The 22,068-nt window shown below is 46.6% G+C and overlaps 1 protein-coding gene across 1 annotated transcript in view; it reads left to right on the top strand.

The window, feature by feature from the left end:
* The window catches only part of MAP1B (microtubule associated protein 1B), a 471,440-nt gene that overhangs the window by 438,078 nt on the left and 11,294 nt on the right, over window positions 1–22,068 (top strand). Inside the window, exon 6 of the mRNA XM_069627516.1 lies at window positions 21,051–21,289. Coding sequence (XP_069483617.1) covers window positions 21,051–21,289 — 239 coding nt within the window. The remainder of the gene's footprint in view (window positions 1–21,050; window positions 21,290–22,068) is intronic.

Raw genomic sequence — 22,068 nt, 5'->3', positions numbered from 1 at the left:
AGGAGACCGTCATCTCTCTGCGGGTACATTTTATAGGGCTTTCTTAATGATCCCTTGTTTCGAAGATCTTTCGCGGTATAGTTATCATTACTGGCGTTGTGCATGTCGCAATTTCTGGCTTCAAACATGTAGGCAGAATAGGGGCGGGACTTTTGGTAGAGGCATTTGACTCCTCCTCTACAAATCCATAGCCACCAAGATGTTATCAGCACTTGCAAGGCGGTTTTGCGATATTCATGCATCACTTCACACCAGTGGCTTATCAAGTCTGCCTCTACATTGGCCCTGTTGTGGTCAAAGTGAAAACTCTTGTCCATAGTCTGTCGTGTTTTGCCTCATCAACAGCTTACTTTTCTCTGGTTTCAACGCCATTCAAATGCGCTCTTGTCTCCCCATACTTAGTATATCATCCCTACGCCTAGACAATCCCAAGAACGACTCCCAATCTCAAAATCCCCATCCAGTTGCAAGCCATGTTGCAAGTTGTCCAGGGCATTCTACGAGAACGATGGACTACAAACAAGCTGCATTCTACCATGTTCAGGGTAGCGATTCTGTCCTCATGTCGACATTGGATGACCCCAACATTCTATCAGACAGCAATGGTTCGGGTGTCTTTATTCTTTTCAACCTCGCCTGTAACTCCACCTCACCATTGTTGCAGTTCATGCTGTAGCTGAAGTTAGAGGCACCGGCTTTAGTTAAGCTCTATTTTCCACTCTGGCAGATCTCTTCTCTACTCGGACTCCGCTAACCCTCATGCCGTCCTCTACTCCCTCCTTTGCAACATCTACCCACGCCCTGTGCCTCAATCATTGATGCTTCAGAGGCACTTCTACTAACAAGATGATGTGCAAATCCTTTTCAGACTGAACGACTGTGGCCTTTCCAATGGGGTCTCCTTATCCAAATGCCTGGAGGCCATGCAGTGCTGGATGCAAGCCGGCACACTTACAGTGCATGGAAACAAGAGCCATTTCGAATGCTCGATACATCCTTTGACCTCAGGGACTGCTCCACCTGCTCCCTAAATCAGTCATTTCCATTTCTGTCCCTTGAGGTAAAGAATGCAGCTCTTGCCTGGACATCACTCACTCAGAAATCTCCTACAAGTCAACCCTGCAGTCAGCCTGTAGGTCTTGTTCTTTCAAGGCTAGGTCACTGTGGTCAATGCGTTCATCTCTTGCAGTCTTCACTATGGAAACAGTCTCCAACTTTGCCTCCTCATACAGCAACTAGTCACAGTACAGATCAGGGTGGCCTTTCAGGTTTTTTAATGTTGCACAAGGGCCCAAGCCAGCCCTGTATTTGCCTCTATGGTAGTAACCGGAAACGGTGTATTGTGCACAGGCCACGCTGTGACGACCCCGTCCTTTGCCAGAAAATCCATGGTGGCACACCAGCCAAGGTTTTGCGTGCATCCTCCACTAACCTACACATCACTCAGAACTGCAAAACCTGGTCTTCTTTCAGCTGGACCGTCCTTATCCATTGTCTAGAACATAGCTGGAGAATCCACGAAATGTTGCCAAACTTACACTGAAAATCAGAACAAAAAATCCCCTGCAGTGTTTGAAGCCCCTTTTAAACTCATTAGTTAAGGCCTGGTAATTCTTGAAATAAAGGTCACAGTATCTACTGTTTGTCTAAACCCTCCTGCCATGATCGCTTCAGACACACAAATGTCATATGTAACCACCCTCCGCTTTCTATCTCTGTAACTAAGTACCTATGTTTTCTATGTTTACATAATCTTGCTTGCATACACCTTCCTGTAACAGCGCCTCAATGTCTATGGGCTGCAGTGCGCTCTACAAATGTAAAAAATAAATAAATAAAATAAATAGTATCAATGGTGACTGTAGATGCACTCGTCATAGAAAGAACATTCCCATGATTTTGTAATAGTTCATGTGTATTCCATAAAAATGACATGAATGGAAAATAGAAGCAAACATTGGGTCATTGAGACACAGGGATTTAGGTGAACAGAAAGGTGATAAAAGTAGAATTCCAACTACAGCTTGGAGCAAGGAAAATCAGGCATCTATAATTCAGAATGCCAGCAAGTAAAGCTGCAAAGCAAGTAACTGCTCTCCTGCTGTTCTCATTCTCCTCGATCTCTCCTCCACCTTTGGCATGGCCAACCATTCCATCCCCATAAAACAACTCAATGATACCCTCGACATCACTGACTGGACACTGGACTGGCTGACTTCTTTCCTCACTAACTGCCCTTACCAGCTGCAAATGGGCCCTTTCTCCTCCTCAACCAGTCTCTCTTCCTGTGGTGTCCCCCAGGGCTCTATCCTATTGCCTTGGCTCTTCAATATCTATCTCGCCCCTCTTGCTCATCTGATCTCCACCTTCTATGCTCACTTCCCGTGTTATGCCGATGGCACACAGCTTTCCTTCAAACTTCCCTCTACCTCCCCCTCTTCCTCCTCTCTCAACCCTGCCTGTCTGTCCACCATTCAGGCATGATGTTCAGAGAACGATTTCTGTCTCAATGCTAGTAAGACAGAGATCCTCTTCATCGAGACACATGTGCACACTTTTCCTAATACCCTTTGGCCACCTTCTTTGGGCCCGCTACCCCCACCATCTTGTGAGGTCAACAACCTTGGGGTCATCTTTGACTCTGTTCTCTCCTTAACCCCTCACATCATGGACCTTACCAAAAAGTCCCACTTCAAGCTCCACCTCCTAAGAGGCATTCTTCCTTTTCTCACCTTCCCCCAGAAGCTGAATGTTTCCAGAGGTCTGATCCTTTCCAGGCTGGACTACTGCAACAGCCTCTGTCTCAATCTCCTTCTCTCCTCTCTTCGCCCCTCCATGTAATCTGGAACAAGGCTGCAATACTTATACTTGGCCTCAAGCCCAGGGACTGTATTTCTCCAGCCCTAACATCTCTCCACTGGCTCCCGGTGACTACAAAGATCAAATTCAAGACCTCTGCATCATCCACAACGCCTTCTGGGGCCTGGACCATGCTATCTCCAAATTTCCCTCCCTAAATGCTCCCCTGCTCAAACCCTTCTCTCCTCTAATTCCAACTCTCTGTCAAACGTTTCTCTAAGCAGAGAGTGGGGGGGTGGCAGATCTCTCTCCGCGGCTGATGACTCCCTTTACAACAGTCTCCCTGCCCCTCTCAGATTTGAGCCAGACCTCCTTAAATTCCAGAAACTCCTAAAAACTCTGCTCTTCTCTACCTCTTTCCCTTCCTTTTCCTGCTAATCACCCCATTGCCGTTGTCACCAGTAGCCTGATCCTCATGAACCTCACAACTCCAGGTCCTTCCTCCCTGTCATTTCCAGCACCCCTCCTCCCCCACTGCATTGCTCTGCGGGCCCCTGCCTGGTGAGTCCACATACCACCCCTGAGAGCTGCCTGCACTTGCACTTAGCCTGAGGTGTTCCTCCTAGCTGCCGTTAGCACTTCTCTCTTGGGTCCTCCTCCAGCACTTGTCCACTCCTCTACTCCCCCTGTGCATCCCCCTCCTCTGCACTTCTCATCAATGCGATTGCACGGCCGAATGCCACAAGGCCTAGTAGGACCACGACTGTATATATATATTATTGTTGCTTCTTGTTTCTTGCCACTGACATTATTCCCCCTGTTCCCTTCCCATTTAGCCTTGTGGCACTTTGAAACACAATTCTTTTGTATAAAGTGCCTTACAAATGATCAATAAATAAAGGAGTCTTCCACTTTTTCAAACAATCATACACCGGTTTATGCTTTTTGTGATCTGTCCCTTCATCAGATTTATTAGGGGTCATTCTGCAAATCACCAGGACGTTCCGAATAATCATAAAATGTTCTTCAAAAGTAGATGTTGCAGAGCCACTATTCGAGGGGGCCAGTTCTCAAAACATTACACAACTCTGTACAACACACGCCCTGTATTGCGTTTCCGATGATGCACAGAGTAGTTAAGGCATACACAATGCGCAAGTCTCCATTATAATAATAATAATTTGATATTTATATAGAGCTTTTATCCAAAGAGCTTTACATAGCACATATTTGCATACATTATTATCATTATTACCCAATCAAAATTGGTACTCACTTTATCAACCTTGTAAGGATGAAATGCTGAGTCGACCTTGTCGGGATTTGAACCTGCGACTAGCAGATCAAACACAGATCACAGCAACAAGCGCTTACCCCGCTGAGCCATCTTACCAGCTATATAATTGTGGTAGGTGAGGGTGGGCAGCACATTGATGCACATCAGGTCCCAGTAAATACCCAAGTATTAGAGGCGTCCGTCTGAAGCTTCGGGTTCATTGACTTCCATCATCTCAGTGAGTGGCATCTGAAGCCAGATGACAGCTGCAGGCCTCAACCCTTACATGGTTCATGCAGCTCAGGGCCACAGGCAAGGTCATGCATGCCCCATCTCTGCATTGTGATTCCCGCAGGGGGACGCCATTGCCTTTGCACACATGTATGATGAGCACATCCTTTTGTAGATACATTGTGCACTTGCACATTTTAGGCTGTGCCGCTCTTCAATCCATATGTGCCCACATGTACATCTGTTAACGGACCTGCACCTGTGCATGAGCTTCTGAGAGGCCAATTCCTACATTGGCAACGAGGAAACCTGGGTTAGGCGGCAGTGAAATCTGAGCTACGGCTCAGATTTCGGTTCGAGGGGAGATTAATCACCAGCCGCGGCACCGACGTGTGCAGCGTTTTCGACAACCTTTGATGTCGAATTGGTCACGGAGGTTGCGGCTCCCCGAGGGAGTGCTTGTGCACCTGCCTGGCTTAACTTTTGGAATTCCCACGTATATGGGAGACTGCAGTTCACCCATGAGATTGTCCCTCACCTGGATGTCTAGAGGTGAGGGGCACGTGACTTTTGTGCTCAATTCAATTTTTGGGACTGTTTGTGAGATGTACTGGTAAGGGCAGAAGTAAAGGGGATCACTCTCCTGTGGTGCTCCCAATATCTGCTTCTGGGTGCCCTTATGGACAATTTCTTTTTCTTATTCTCATGTGGAACTGATCATCTGTGTGGGGGAAGTGCTAGCCGGCTGGCTGGTGCTCCATTTTTCTTCATGCTCTGGTGTGGGTTGCGGCCCCTGGTTAAGAAGGGGCACTTGTGTGCTCACCAACATGGCAGATGACCTGAATGCAGGAGTTGCTCCGAGCGGGGCTGCCCAGGCTCAAGGGGAGCGAGGATCCCGGGACAACAGGTCACTCTAGCCCCAATGCCTGAATTTGATGTTTCAGGGGCACCCTCCAGCCTAGGCCTCAGGTGAAAATCGTGGATCGATCATATAGACATGTATTTCAAGGCCACGAGGGAGACTGAGGATGAAAGCAAAGTGGCGACCATCCTATATTCGGCTGGTCTGGCGGTACACTAGATTTTTCAGTCGCTGTAGCCAGTGGACGAGTCATACGCTAAGGCGAAGAATGCACTGCGTAAACATTTCATGCCACTCTCCAACATGGACTGTGAGAGGTTTGTGATGTGCAGTGCGAAGCAGAAAGATGACACATCTTTCGATGTTTTTCATGACTGTCTCTGGCGCATGGCAGCGACCTGTGCATTGCACAATGAGCAAGGCATGATTCACAACCAACTGATCCAAGGTTGTGGGTCTAGCAAGCTATGCCGTCAGGTACTGCGCTCACCAGTCCTCACGTTGCCCTGCATCCTTGAACTCAGACATTTGCACGAGGTGGTGGAAACATGTGCGTCCAAGTTGAATGCTGGTATACGCTCACTCAAGATTGAGGAAGTCTGTGCCATAGGTCTTGGACAAGGGACAAGAGGTGCCCGATGGCCCACAGTGCAGCCGAGGGAGAGAAGCAATTGGTCGCTGGAGTCGTGTTTGAAGTGTGGGTATGACCTTCTGCACTGCCAGAGTGCCCAGCGAAGGGAAAAGCCTGTTGGAGATGCAGAAATGTAGACCACTATGCACTCATATGCAGTGCTCCATTGCCAGTGGTTGTCCAGAGAGCTCTCATCAATGCCAGATCTTTCAGGGCGCAGTGCCCACCAAATGTGGCCCTCGTTGATCAGGAGGAGGAAGGAATAGGCCAGGAGTTTGGAAGACGAAGAGGATGAAAAGTAATTTTTTAAAATCTCCAGTGTGAGCTTTCTGAAGGCAAAGGCCAGAAGACAGCCCAAGTGCTTGGTGCGAGTGGATGGCTCACTGTGCTGGTGCTGGTGGTTACGGGTTCCTCATTCAACCTCATGGCAAGAGTGCATTACCCCAGACCCCTCCCCAGCACCGCAGCATCAGAAGGCGTGAATTTTCACATTTGGGGGTGATCAACAGACCCCTCTTGTGGAAGCGTTTGTGTCGCAGGTGGAACATGGTGGCAGTCTGATTAAAGCCAGGTTCTATGTGACCGATGTGAGTACCAACACCCTCCTGAGCTGCGTTGAGGCGCAGGTCAGATGGTTGGATGTCAGATGGTCGGGGGCCATTGAGACTGCACATTGACAAGTCCATCCAACCAGTCACCCTGAAACATCAGAGAGTCCCGTTTCAACTAAGGCACCTGGTCAACAAAGAGCTGGAGAGTCTTGTGAATCTGGACATCATCGGGAAGGTGGAAAGCCCGACACCCTGGGTGTCGCCCATTGTCATCGCATGAAAGCCCAAACAGCCTGACTTGGTCAGAATATGCATTGACATGCAGCTGCCCAACAAGACGATCAAGAGGGAGAGACACCTTACCCCAACAATTGATGACATTGTCGCTGAGCTGCAGGGTGTGAGGTTCTTCTCCAAACTGGACTTGAGGGCTGGGTACCACCAAGTTGTTCTGTACCCCGAGTCCAGGTACATCACCACCTTCATGACGCACCAGGGGCTGTACAGATACAAGCACCTCAGTTTTGGGATGTCGTCGGCTGCTGAGGTGTTCCAGAACATCATCAGGGGTGCCCTAGCAGACCTGGACGGCGCACTAAACATCAGCGACATCCTGGTATTTTCAAGGGCGGAGGTGGAGCACATGGCATGTTTGGTTAAGACACTTGAACGCATCCAGGCATTGGGTCTAACACTCCAGAGAGAAAAGTGTGAGTTTCTCAAGACTAGCATAGAATTCTTTGACTTTGTGTTCAAAGAAGGCGGGGTGTTGCCTGACCCCAGCAAGGGTAAGGACATCCTGGAGGCCAGGCCTCCGGAGAATGTACCGGAGGTGCACCGTTTTCTGGGGATGGTAACGTACTGTGGGCGTTTCATAAGGAACCTTGCCACTCGAATGGAGCCCCTGAGAAGCCTCATGAAAAAGGCAACTAGCTGGCAGTGGGGCCTACTTGAGCAAGCAGCATTTGAGGATGTGAATATGACACTTATGGCTGACGATACAATGGCGTTCTTCAATCCCTCTCTCCCATCAGAGGTGGTGGTGGACACCAGCCTGTTTGACCTGGGACCGGTCCTGATGCAGATGGACACCAAGGGCAAGGTAAGGCCCATTGCATTTACCAGTCGTGCCCTGTCTGAGATAGAGCAGAGATACTCCCAGATTGAGCGTGAGGCCCTCGCGGTGCTGTGGAGGTGCAAGCATTTTCAGCTGTATGTGTTGGGCAGGCCGGTGACGGTCGTGAAGGATCACAAAACCCTGCTGCCTATCATGGCAGGCTCATCATCCAAACCACTGGGCCGGATAGAGCGGGGGATGCTGGCGCTGTTGGAGTATGGTGTGTCGCTGGTGTAGAGACCTGGGGCGAACAATGCAGTTGACTATTTGTCACGACACCCCGAGGGCAAGGAGGCGGATGTAGAGACCAATGTGAAGGAGGCCGATGAGCATGTGCAAATCATTGTCGAGTCCGCTACTCCGAACTCAATGCCCGTTTAGGAGCTGGAAAAGAGGACCCAAGAGGACCGAGTCGCATTGGAACAGCTGTGGAGGGTCCAGGACGAACTGGCATTCGCTGACTCTGGGCTGCTACTGCGAGGGGACAGGCTGGTCAGACCTGCTAGCAATGTCCAGCAGGTGATTGAGCTGGCGCACCATGGCCACCAGGGAATGGCCAAGACCAAAATTTGTCTTAGGCTGAAAGTGTGGTTTTCGGACCTGGAGAGGAATGTCAAGGAGTTTGTGGCAGGCTATGTGTGGTGCCAGGTGGCACAGAAGGAACCCCCCCATCGAGTCCATGCCTCGAGGAATGCAACCATGGGAGGAGGTGCACGCAGACTTTGAGTCGGCTGGGCGAGACATTCATTTTCTGGTGTTGGTGGACCAGTAGTCGAGGTATCCGGAGGTGTAATTCCTGGAGTTGGTGTTGTTTGACAATGTGGCGATGGCACTGGAAAAGATGGTCTCACCCGGGTGTTTGCTCTGAAAAGGGACTGCCATTCCAAGGGGAAAGCTTTAGTCTACTCTTGAGGGAGTATGGAAAACACCATCGAAAAATTACTCCGGTCTGGCCGAGAGTCAATAGAGAGGAGGAATGGTTCATGAGAACCCTTAATAAGGCGAACAAGAAATAAACACAGAGCACACCTAGTTGGATGTTTGTTTATGGTTATTTAAGGTAGTATGAATTGGGGAAAAAGGTATTGGCTTTAGAAAATTCTCGGTGGAGGGAGAGAGACACAGCCTTGGCATCTAGGCTGGAGAGAAGTACACAAAAGAAGAGTTCCCTGTTTGGGAACTCGCGTCCCCTGCACACTGTCTATGGCCTGAACATAATAGCCAAAACGGTTGTGAGCCGAAAACATGCTATCCTAGCTATAGGGTAGCAGTTATGGCTTGTATATAGTCAAGTTATGTGTACAGACAATTATGTATTTTCAACCAGAGGTAAATTATAACATTAAATATTCAATTGACAATTTCATTTTTCAAAAATAAAAAGTATGTATTGTGCAAACGGCCCAACGCGTTTTGAGTGTATAACTTTTCATCAGGTGCAAGAAGTATTTTCAAATAGTTCTACAAGAAAAACATTGAAGGAATAAACTTAATTAGGCATCTGTATTTCCAAGCATTGTTCTAACATGTATACTTTTTGATTTATAGATAAACGTAATAGTTGTTAAATTCAGAGTATTCATAAAAGCCGAAAAATCTGTCATTATCATTAGAATACATGAACATCACATGTTAGGAACTCATCAACGTAGATAACATACCAATTTGTGCCCTCGGGCTATATGTGCAATCCTTTCATTAGTTAATAATCACACTGTTACAATTTGTTCCTATCTATGTTGGATAAGGAGCTGGGTAGTGATTAGTTAGTATTCGATCACCTCGGATTACCAAGATTTGTACGAATTGGCAAAATGGGGACAGACTCATAATTTGCTGTTTGACCTGTGATAAACTAAAATGGCCCTAATGTGGGCTTAGTGACAGAAAGGAGAAGAGAGAAAAGATGCTGACCTTAGTGAGGGTTCTTAAGAGGAGAAAGGTCTGTTCCTGAAACTGGGTAGCGAACTACGTTTCTGCATTGAAAGTGTAATTCTTAGTTCCTGAATACTGGTAGGATCTAAAAAAGAATATATGTATACTCCAATGAGTGACCTGTGGAGTAACTCAATCAGAAATAAAGGGAAGATATGGTTTTATCTTACGATCCACCAGATTGTTGTGGAAGTCTTGAAGGATCTAGAGGTACAGGGCCGTAGTATTCAGACCCAATGTCATTAGACAAAATATTGCGTTACTACTGAATCATGGTCAGATCTATAAAACATGCATACACTCAAATGAGTAACGTGTAGATTACAAAAAATCACCTAGGTATGGCAACAGTCACTATGGTCAGAATATATTTTACCGAAAATAGTGATCTTGTGTGTATCGAAGAAGATCTCCCGGTGAAGAAGAACTGGGATGTTGATGTCCCCAGTGGGCATAAAGTGGAGCGCTTCACAGATCTATAAAGCATATGTATACTCGTTGGAACAACGTGTGGAATATCTGGGTCAATAGTTAGAAAAATATCTAAATATGTCTTACCAATAATTAAAAAAACAGGTCTATGGGTACAGAGTAGTCATATTGGTATCACCAGTCTGCTATCAGGTAGTTGGTCCCACAGTTCCCGTGTGCATCTACAAATAAGAGCAAGTAGAGATTCCTGGTGACCTTGCTGCTATTGGTTTTCGAAAAGAATCTTGTGTTTACAAGAATTTACACATGAGATGCAATGTCTGAAATAGTGTTTTTTAATATAAATAGGGTAGACAGGTAGTCTAGAAAGTGGTCAGCTGACATGTGTTTCGAACCCCACGGTAAGGCAAAGGGCAATCTGTGTCTTGGAATGTAGAGAGAATGTAGAATATTGTGGCCGTATGGTTGAAATGCAGTAATGCTCGAATTCCAAGGCTGTTGCCTGCGTCAGCCCGAATGGATACTGGAGCCGAATTGGGTGCCCCATTCGGCTCCAGTATCCATTCGGGCTGACGCAGATGGTTCTTCTTTCACTTCAAGGATGTATGCAGCTAAACTTTACACGAACATGTGACGGGAGATGCAGCGCCTTACTTCCGGTCGCTCTCTACTCAGTACCTGCGTCATTACCCAGCGTTGCATGTCATTTCTCTTGGCAGAGCTAGCCTTATGAGAGTATCAGAGACAGCGCTACCAAGTACAAAGACCCGTGTGCACCATTGACGGAGGTTTGTGCTCGAGCCTAATTTCAGAGCCAGCCGACCCAGGGAGGAGCCCTTACATGGGAGGGGGTGGGGGGGCAGTGAGATGAAATGGCCCTCTTAGGTTACTTCCTTAATGATGTGAAGGTTTGAATATATTTGGGATAGAATGGCCACGCTTGAGGATGAGCTGGGCATCTGCAACGGAGCCGTATGAAGACAATGGATAAAGGGAAACCTGCTGGCAGACATGAGCAACTCAACCAATACAGAGACAGAAGTGCTGCAACGGAGCCGTATGAAGACAATGGATAAAGGGAAACCTGCTGGCAGACATGAGCAACTCAACCAATACAGAGACAGAAGTGCTGCAACAAAACCATATGGCGATGCTGGATAAAGGGAAACCTGCTGGCAGACATGAGCAACTCAACCAATACAGAGACAGAAGTGCTGCAACAAAACCATATGGCGACGCTGGATAAAGGGAAACCTGCTGGCAGACATGAGTAACTCAACCAATACAGAGACGGAAGTGGCTGACATGGAAAGCAAACTCCTGCGCAGGCCCTTTAGGGTTCAAAGAAATGGGGAAAGTGAGAGACTGGTTAGGTCTCTGGCCTGGTTGATAAACAGGGAAAGAGGCGAGGGATTCATAAATGCTATAAAGGACACAAGCGGGCTGAGGCATACAGAGAATGTAGATGTCAGAGAATACTATTGCAAACTATACGACTCCAAGATTGAGATAACAGAAAATGCGATTAGCGAGTTTCTGGACTCAATAGAGACTCTGAGACTGGTGGCATTAGACAGTTTACAGCTAGATACCCCCACTTACACTAGGTGAAATAGAAGGGCCATTAAAAACACGGTTACTGGTAAGTCACCAGCCCCAGGTGGGCCAGTGCTGCTTGAAGTATACAATGCAGCGTATGAGAACGAGAACTTGCCCAATTCTTTATTTCCTGCATGTATTATAGTGCAGCTGAAAGCAGGTAAAGACCCAAAACAGTGAACGTCATATAGGACACTCTCACTGTTGCATACTACAAAATATAAGCTAAAGCCATAGCTAACCGTATATTATCACTTATGACACATCTAATACATGTAGATCAGGCTGGATTTATCCTAGGGAGGTCCACAAAGAAATATATCCAGGGAATACTGGCCACAAAAATGATGTGCCAGCCAGAGGAGAAGGCAAGTGTGACCTACTAGATGCAGAAAAGGCCTTTGAATCCATTTAGTGTATATACATTGAAGAGGTACTTAAAATGTTTGGCAGTGGATTATATTAGCACAGTAGAAAGCACTTGGTGTGTGTGGAGATCCCTTGGGAAGAAAGTGGGAGCTCATTACTTGTTCTCAACGCATTTACATGATTGGAATTCACAAACATGAATGGTTACCATGGACCAGGTATCGAGACAGTCATGGCAAATGAGGAGAGTGCTGAAATGGGAGGATGTGTTAGCTGTGGATAGATTTGGGCCCCTAGAGGACATTGTGTGGGAAGTGACAGTACCCGCTAAGATTAAGCTACAATGCCAAAGGCTCAGAGCAATCATACGTTAACACTGGTTCGAATTCCCTGGCTCACCAGAAGAGACTACAATGGTCCAAATAGGGATAACAAGCGCTAGCACAACGCAAGTCATATCTATGATGTACACACAACTGCAAGAAAGCAGTTTGTGCCATGCAGAACTTTTGGAACACACGAGAGGGACATTCAGGAGGGACTGACAGAGGAATGATGGGCGGAAAGTATGTTAACTCACCCAGAATATTTCAGTGAGCCCCAGACTGTGCCATATATATTATAAATATATACATCGTATGTAGCCATACCTCTCAACTCACACACTTTTGGCGGGTGTCACCCGCCTTGAAAGCAGCTCTGTCACCCGCCAATCTCTCTACCCTTCCATATAAATGAATGGGATTTCACCCGCCAAAAGCAAAATTGGGTGTTTTCACCTGCCATGGGGTGACAAAACGTTGAGAGCTATGTGTACCACACTCACAAGAAATTACATATAATAGATCTTTCAAAGGCAGACACGTGCCCCAAATGTGGAGCAGGGCAAGCAAACGTCTACCTCTTTGCTTGGCCATGTAGACTGGTCGGGAGATATTGGGCAGAGGTGGCAGGAAGATTGAGCGACATGGTAGTTCGAGAGGTGCCTGTGGACCCTATGGGATGTCTGCTGGGTGTCTGTGCAGGTGCGTATACTCTAAACATCAAATTCATATGGTTAGAACTGTTACTAGCCAAACGAAGAGTATCGTTGAAATGGTTATGCAAAGAAGCACCTAAACAATCGGCTTGGTTATCAGACATGATGAAAATATATGAACTGGAACAGGAGGAACCTAGCAGGGATGTCATTTCACCAAAATGCCAGGAGTAGTGGAAGTGACATCACACGACTCTTGACCCCTGATGACATCACAGAAAGTGATGTAATTTGACCCCTCCCCAAAGTGACATCACAGGAAGTGATGGCAAATGACCTTCAGATTTTTTAGATGCATTTGGCACCGTGTTTCCAGGTGCTCTTATTTCAGCCAGATATAAGAACAGAGGCACAGAGGGTGGCATGATTTGTCCACGATTGCACATTTGGGGAATGCCATTTTCCAGATTCGACGTGGGGTCTATATGTAAAACATACATAATGCAGTATTTCTAACAGGCTACCCGAAATCTGTAATGCAGGCTACAGCTAGTATATGAAATATCTATAGATCAATGGAAACAGAAGTATGTGTTATCTGTGGCGTTGCTATGTTAAACAAGTAAAAAAAGCACTGACCTGGGGAGGCATGCGCTGCTGTTTAACCAGGAGAAAAATGCTGCACAAGCTATCCTGATCATCGACCAGGATTTAGTATCAACAAAATTCCCTGGTTATAAATGTGTATATGATTCAGCTAACACTACAATAGAAGAAACCTATTAGACTGGTCTGCGTGCACAGAGGGGAGTGCACCTGATCATGTTAACTTTGCTGGAGAATAATACCTGGGAAACGTTCTTTAAATATACGCAAGACCCCCTCCCACCTCCATAGTTTTTATTATCTAAGTGTAATACTGGGTGCCAGAGTACTTAAAAAAAATACACCATTTAATGTAATATCATTGCTGCACACATAAATTCATAGCACCACACAGTTATTTAAAATGGAAAACACCCACACGTTGCTTCTCACCTGGGGAGTCACTGGTAGACTTCAGGGCGCGCACTGCCTACTATCCCTTTGTCAAACCCAGCGGTGCCCGATGATGTAGCACAACATTTTGTGGCTCCCCTGCGAGCCACGCTGTGGGGGCCCACTCAAACTCCTTAACAAAGCACAGAGCACGCCTCACCCCAGGTCGGTCCGGACCACCACGTGTGCGGAATGTCCATGATGATTATGCCACTGCAGGGGCATGCACTAGTGCAAGTGAAATAAGTAAATATGTTTTTCAATCAAAGCTTAAATCTTTAACGTAACATAGAGAGAAGGGGGCAATGCCTGGTCTACAAATATGGTGGCTGGTGAGTTGTTTTTTCACAGGGTGTAAATATTTGCCACAAGTATGTGATTGCGACTGAGCATAGCGAGGGAGCCCGAACTTCAGAAAATGGGTTGGAGTGGGGCCCAGGGGTAATGTTCTCCCTCCCCAGAGTAAATGTGTTGAATAATGGGTTAAAATGGTGCATTACAAAGCACACTTTCTGGGAAAACCTGTGTAAAAGGCCAACAATGTGGGTAAATGGCCAGCTATCGGTTTTGTAGGGTGAAGGGTAAATCATCAAAAAAGTACAATAGATGCAAGTAACCAAAAGTGCACAGGACATTTCCCAATGCATTATCATACCGGTCCCTGCAATATATGCCAGTATAAAAAACATTTGTATGCTGGCTCCACCAACATATGCTAGTATTCTCACATAAGACCATACTTATGTTCTCTTTAAGACGTTTTTCTATAGTATAATTACTGGCACTGGGCACAAAACTGGCTCTGCCAATATATGCCAGTACTCCTATGTAAGTATATACTCCTGTTGGTCTGGCCATTAAAAGTGACATGTCACAATAGGAAAACCTGTACAAACTGGTTCCAGTGTAAGCCAGTCTAGACCCATAAGAACACTTATCTTGCTTGATTCATCATAGATGCTTAGTTACTAAAATGTCATGCTACAGTGAATAATATACAGGCTGCTACGCCAAAACATCAGTCTAGCGAGGTAACACTACTTATCATGCTTGCTTTTTTAAAAATGCAGAGTAATAAATGTCATGCCACAGTAACCAATGGCTAGACTGACTGCACCAAAATGCCAGTCTAGCCAGGGAATGACACACATGAACTTGCCTTTGCACAAAAATACCAGTAACACATGCAAAGTCAATAAAGGATGTGGCAAAAATGCTCCAGTGATCCCCAGTCTCCCAGGGCCTTGCACACACACATGCATCCCCTTTCACCCACCAGTCACTCACCCATACATCTCCTCTCACAGTCGCTCACACTGGATTGACCACACAGGCACACACCAAACCCTACCCAAAACATTCAAACACACACTACCACATGTACGCTCATTCACACGCCAGTCACTCACTCACACCTTCTCTTACATGCACTCATTGCATTCTCTACACAGGCACACACCCACCAGGAACACTCACAAAAACACATCACATCACTTCTAATTCACCCACCCACGAGTCACTCACACTTTCTCTTACATCCTCTCATTACATTCTCTGAGCACATGCACAAACCCACCCACCCAGAACATTCAGAAACTCACATCACATCACTTCTCATTCACCCACCAGTCACTCACACCTTTTCTTACATCCACTCATTGCATTTTCTCCACAGGCACACACCCACCCACCACGAACATTCAAAAACATGCCATCACATTGAAACTCATTCACCCACAAGTCACTCATTCATACACCTTTTCTTACCTCCACCCATTGCATTTTCTACAGAGGCGCCACACACATCCACCCACCCACCCACCCAGAATATTGAAAAACACACCATCACATTCATACTCATTCACCCACACACACACACACACACACACACACACATTCTCTTACATCCACTCATTGCATTCTCTACACAGGCACACACCCACCCACCCAGAACATTCAAAAACACACATCATATCACTTCTCATTCACCCACCAGTCACTCACACCTTCTCTTACATCCACTCAATGCATTCTCTACAAATGCACACATCAACACACCCAGAACATTCAAAAACACACATCACTTCTCATTCACCCACCAGTCACTCACAACTTCTCTTACATACACTCATTGCATTTTCTACACATGCCATGCACACACCCACCCACCCACCCAGAACATGTAAAAAAACACACATAACATCACTTCTCATTAGGGCATACCTCACTCCGGCTGTTATAGCGACATTCACAGGCGCAACCAGACAGGAATTCCCCAGATGCAGTGCGGAAAATGCCGGCTTATGCACATGTTTTGGGGATGCGCAGTTGTGCAGGTATTCTGGAAGGGGATTGCACGTAAAGCAGCCCAGGGTGGCATAGAGTTGGACATTCAGACACCGGAAGCTTGTGTTACAAGGAGACAGTGAAAGATAATCTTAAAGATCTGATGTACATACTAGCCAAGTGCTGCATAGCTCTGAAATGGAAAGATGCAAAGGAACCAAGTATAGCTTTCTGGTGGAGGGAATTAGAGAAATGGATCGGAGCGTAGACGGGAGCATGGGAGAAATCTCTGAGGGAGCAAAGGGCTGACAGGAGTCTGGAAATCCAGAGGTGGATAGAGTTAACTGTAACACTGCTTGCGAAGGGGAGTGAAGAAGCGGAAATGAGGCCGACGATGGGAGAGGGAGAGGCAACATGTCAGAATATATAAGATGAAGGGATCATGTAGGCTAAGTTTAGGGGGGGTCGAATTAATAGTTGAAAATAAGTAATTTGTTAAGAGGATATTTGAATATGTTACATGTTTGTTGGTTGTAAAACTGCAATAATAAATATGAAATAAAAAAAACATCACTTCTCATTCACCCACCAACCACTCACACCTTCTCTTACATCCCCTCATTGCATGCTCTACAAAGGCATCCACCCAGAACATTAAAAAACGCACATCACATCACTTCTCGTTCACCCACCATTCCCATACATACATCAGGCCCACACCAACCCAGAACATTCAAAAACACACCATCACATTCATACTCATTCACCCACTAGTCACTCACACACACAGACACTCTCTTACATCCATTCATTGCATTCTCTACACAGGCACCCATCCACCCACCCACCCAGAACATTCAAAAACACACACCACATCACTTCTCATTCACCCGCCAGTCACTCGCAGCTTCTATTACATCCCCTCATTGCATTCTCTACAGAAGTGCACACCCACCCACCCAGAACATTTACAAACACACATCACATCACATGACTTCTCATTCACCCACCAGTCACTTACACGTTCTCTTGCCTCCACTCATTACATTCTCTACACAGGCACACACCCACCCACAACATTCAAAAATACACATGGCATCACTTCTCATTCCCCTACCAGTCACTCACACCTGCTCTTCCATTCACTCATTGCATTTTCTGCACAGGCACCTACGCACACACCCACCCATAACATTCAAAAACACACATCACATCACTTCTCATTCACCCGCCAGTCACTCGCACCTTCTATTACATCCACTCATTGCATTCTCTACACATGCACACACCCACCACCCAGAACATTCAAAATCACACATCACACTTTCTCGTGCATCCACTCATTGCATTCTCTACAAGGGCACACACCCACCCAGAACATTGATAAATACACATGACATCACTTCTCATTCACCTACCAGTCACTCACACCTGCTCTTCCATTCACTCATTGCATTCTCTACAAAGGCACACACCCACCCAGAACATTAAAAAACACACATCACATCACTTCTCGTTCACCCACTATTCGCATACATACATCTGACACGCACTTCACACATGTAAAGATCACACATATTAAAAAAAAAAGCCTTTTACCTTTTCTCTTGCAGCTTCGGTCCTCTAGGCTACTCACAAACAGGAACCAGGAAGCTGCGTGAGCTTCCTTGTTCCTGTCTTTGAGCTGCAAGGAAGCCGAGGGAGAAGTGGTTGGAGTTGAACGTGGCATGTGATTTGTGCAACATGTCACAGTGAGCCCCAACCCCTAATGAGTGCCTCCCCAGCCCAGCCTTCACCCTGATGGGCGAGGACTGGGCCGGTGACCCACCAGACCTGGTGTGGCAGGACCCCCCGCACCGCGTGAGGTCCCGCTACACCAGAAGCACCCTTTTGTTGGTGGTGGAGGGATACAAAATATTTATTTTTATTTTTGTTTTTTAAAGTTGGGGTCGCAAGGGAGTCCCTGGGGTTGCAACTGTGGCCCCCAGGGGTCGCAGTTGCGACCCATGGTGACCCCCAAATGACGTCCCTGAAGCTAGCACATACAAGCCGAAATGCAAGCCCAGGGCTACATGCAAACCTCCCAGAGAATATTGAAGGCGTGATGACGTGACTCTTGAAGATACACTAATGGCATCTGAGCTATTGGTCTGAGAGGAAAGGAAGGACGGAGTTCTATAAACGTGGATAACATTTGCCACCTTAGCCTTTGCACTATGTTAGATGTGTTTTGTAATTGTGACTATGACACCATACGGAAATAAGGAAGGGCAAGCACACTTTTTGAGAGCTGTTCAAGTTGAGTAGTTACGTTATAAACGGTAGTTCTTAACTATGTTAAGATGTTGCAGATACTTACCATGTAAGTGATATGCTTTTGGCATGCGTCTGTGTGCATATTTGCACATCTGAATAGAAGCTCAATGAAAATAATTTTTAAAAAAAAGATGATGTTGAGGCGTAGAGGATTATCCGAATCTGCGGTCTCTCCTGGCCTTGTGGAGAGAAGTCTTTGGGAATGAGTTGCATTGTTTCTAACACACTGTCGGGGCTAGTTCGGAGGGAGGTGTGTGCCCTGCAATGGGAAGTGGCATTTTGGTGGCCCCAGGCCCCTGCCTTACAGTGGGATTCAAATGATGTGTTTAGAGCCACACTGGTGCCCCCTGAAGTGTCCCACTGCATGTGGCGCCTTATGCAGGTGCCTCGCCTCAGGTTACCTTATGGTACCGCAGCACTGGCCATGCCCACTGTAAGGTACAATTACAAGCAGCTGGAATGGATCGTGTAGTTCTAATATACCCCAGGTACATCTTCACAGGGCAGCAGAGGTGGGAATGCTTAGTGGAAGCATAGGCAAGCAGGGGATGGATGCAGTGGGCCGGCACACGGGGAACTCTTCTCCTGCCTGCTCATCAGAACTGTGATAGGGACCTGCTGTGGATACGCCTTGGCTTGTGAACTAGGGTGCCCATTATTCCCCCAGGTTGCACAGCTACAGGGCAAGCAGGGGATGGATGCACAGTGGGCCGGCACACGGGGAACTCTTCTCCTGCCTGCTCATCAGAACTGTGATACGGACCTGCTGTGGATACGCCTTGGCTTGTGAACGAGGGTGCCCATTATTCCCCCAGGTTGCACAGCTACAGTGCAATGGGAAGTGGAAGAGGAAGACAGCCATACAAACAGCCTGTCCTCTTCGTTCAGTTCCGACGTTGCACAACATTGACATTCTGTTTCCAAAACATCTCAGGACTACCCTGGCCAGTGGGGGGTAAGCTTGATGGCTAATGGGTCGAAGCCAAAGTTATTGAAATGGTTCATAAGCGTTGCCCTTCCTCAGTAATAGGCAAATGGCGTATGCCCAACCCGGAAAGGTGCCAGTTATTCACAAGCACAATGTCATTGGATAACATTCTGTAGAAGTTTCCAATCCAAGGCCGATGATTCCATCCCGAGTAAAGGGGCATTGTTTCCTGGAGCGCCCCCAAAAGAGGCTGCCCTGGAAATGCAGCCCACAGAAGTCTGCAATGGAAGAGAAGGATGGATGAGAAGTGAGCAGGCCCACAGGATGGGGGCGGAAGGCGCTGGAGCAAGTAAGGGGTACGGGAGTGGGTGGGGAATCTAGCAAGGGGGGCAGCCTTAAAAGCGGGGGGGTGTAGTATGGAGGGTCCAGGAGTGGCGGGACGAGGAGTACAAGGCGCTGTGGAGAGTTGGGGCCGGGGCAATGTCCGCTGGGTTATGAATGTCTATGTGCAGCCTGTTTGAGGCCACCCAAAGCGGGTAAAAAAGGTCACCTCAAATTGGTAGTATATAGACATCGAACAGATGATTCTTCTAGTGCAGCAATCACATCTACTTCAAATATAATTTGGGAATTTTTTTAACGTGTCTTCTTCAACATGTCTTCTTCAATGGTGTAGTGAGTGAATGTCTTGATGTTTGTCATGATGGGAAGACATTCAACATGGTTGACTTGACACTAAGACAATGCAAGTCCAAAAGAAGTGGTATGTTAGTGATGTTTACGGAGATAGTTCAGGAAAGATCTGCTGTCACATACTGTAGAAAGAGCACACTGGACCTGCATTGATCACCTTGACCTGTATTGATCACCTTGACCAGCATTGATCGCCTTGACCTGCATTGATCATGGTTCCCAGTTGCAATGCATTGCCAGATCTGCTGATGCAAGGCACGCTCCCCTCTTTTAGCTCCTGTGCTGTGGCGCAGTGTGGTGCCGTCACACTTGATATTGATGTCCACACTCTTACCCGCATAGGCTTTCATTTAAAGCTTCAAACATGTGCATAGATTTGGCTCAATTTGATGAGTCGAAGAGATGTGCTCGGAAATGAAATGCAATAACAACTGCCTCTACAGTGTCTACGGTAAAGGTTGTCGTCTCCCGGATACAGATTTCAGCCGATAATGCAAAATCATTGATGATCCGATTACTGTGATCTACCATCTGAATGATATGTGTTGAATGAACAGCAGGTGTGGTGCAAGGGGTCAGGTGGCGCCGTGGGCGTTTACCCCTTGCTCCCCGATGTCTCATGATTGATGCATAAGCAGCAGTGCTTCATTTGTTGTGGTGTTATCCAGGGCTCAACCCTGGCACTTATTTCCAAGCCCCGGCACTTATTGTCTCACACTCAGATTGATTATGACGTAATGATAGCCAGAGCATCCATCAACCCCAATGCGCAGGTGCGGGCTGTAGTTTAACCCAGATGTGTCAACACTGTGGGGAGCAGCTGTAGGGGGTGGCAGCAATGGTAGGGGACCTGCCCGCCCGCAGTGTCACAAGCGTGCTAGAAATTATTTGGGCACTGGCACCTTTTTTCTTACAATTTACATGTATGTGCCTTTCTGAAAACTATTTTTATAACCATGTGTAACGTTTTCTTAAAAAAGGGAAATGACTGAAGGTTTTCTTTTTAAGGTCCTGGAAGTAATAAAACAGCAAAGGTAGCAGCTGCCCCGCCGGGACCTCCTGTGTATCTGGACCTTGTTTATATTCCCAATCACAGCAGTGACAAGACTGTCGATGTGGAGTTTTTCAAGCGGGTGCGGTCCTCCTATTACGTGGTCAGCGGTAATGACGCAGCAGCCAACGAGCCAAACAGGGCTGTCCTGGATGCCCTTTTGGAAGGCAAAGCCCAGTGGGGGAGCAATATGCAGGTACGTCTGTTTCTTATGCCATGCAGATTGCCAATAGGGCCCGTCTAACGGTACTCTTACCATGATTCCGGAAGCAGGACCAGGATAAAAGCTTTGCAGCGCTTTCCTTATGGTCTCCATGCACACGAGTGCCTTGATATATTGTTATGTTCCATTGGGAAAGATTCCAGAAGGCAGCAGTCCCCTTTTGAGATTCACCAACCTCTTCGCGATTGCAGAGGGTGTTGGGTGCCAACAAAATGGATTGCTCAGATTCTACATGTGATTCTATTGGCTGTTTTATCTTGTAGATAGATTAAACCGAGGGTGTATCTTTGTGATATATAAATCGACCTAAATAACTCCGAATTTTAATTTACATTACACAATTGTACATATGTATATTTAAATATGTGTCTTATTTAAAAGGAAATTGTACACTACACTTCGGAGATGTATACTTATACATATCTGTTCACTATTTGTTTGAATCGATATATTTGTTTAATTTGATATTTTGTCCTTTTGCTTGTATTTTAACTGTGTAAAAGTTCTTTTGAACTATAAACATAATGAAATAAATAAATATATGACACTGATTTGCCACATACTTATCTGATGTTACTTGCTACACCAAAGGCTAAGACAGATTAGAGCCTGGCAGCCACTATAGGCTGGCAGACAACCAATTACATTGCACTGATTTCGAGCTGCAATCGATGGTATGTACCACATCCTAGCATTCTGACACTCCCTGTGTGTCGGCGTCTGCCTCCATTTTGCCACATGCCCACACCAGC

The sequence above is a fragment of the Ambystoma mexicanum genome, chromosome 6p, assembly GCF_040938575.1.
Source record: "Ambystoma mexicanum isolate Mex_15411 chromosome 6p, UKY_AmexF1_1, whole genome shotgun sequence".
Lineage (NCBI taxonomy): Eukaryota > Metazoa > Chordata > Amphibia > Caudata > Ambystomatidae > Ambystoma > Ambystoma mexicanum.
Note: the sequence above shows the minus strand (reverse complement) of the source record. Positions and strands in the feature narration are given on the sequence as shown.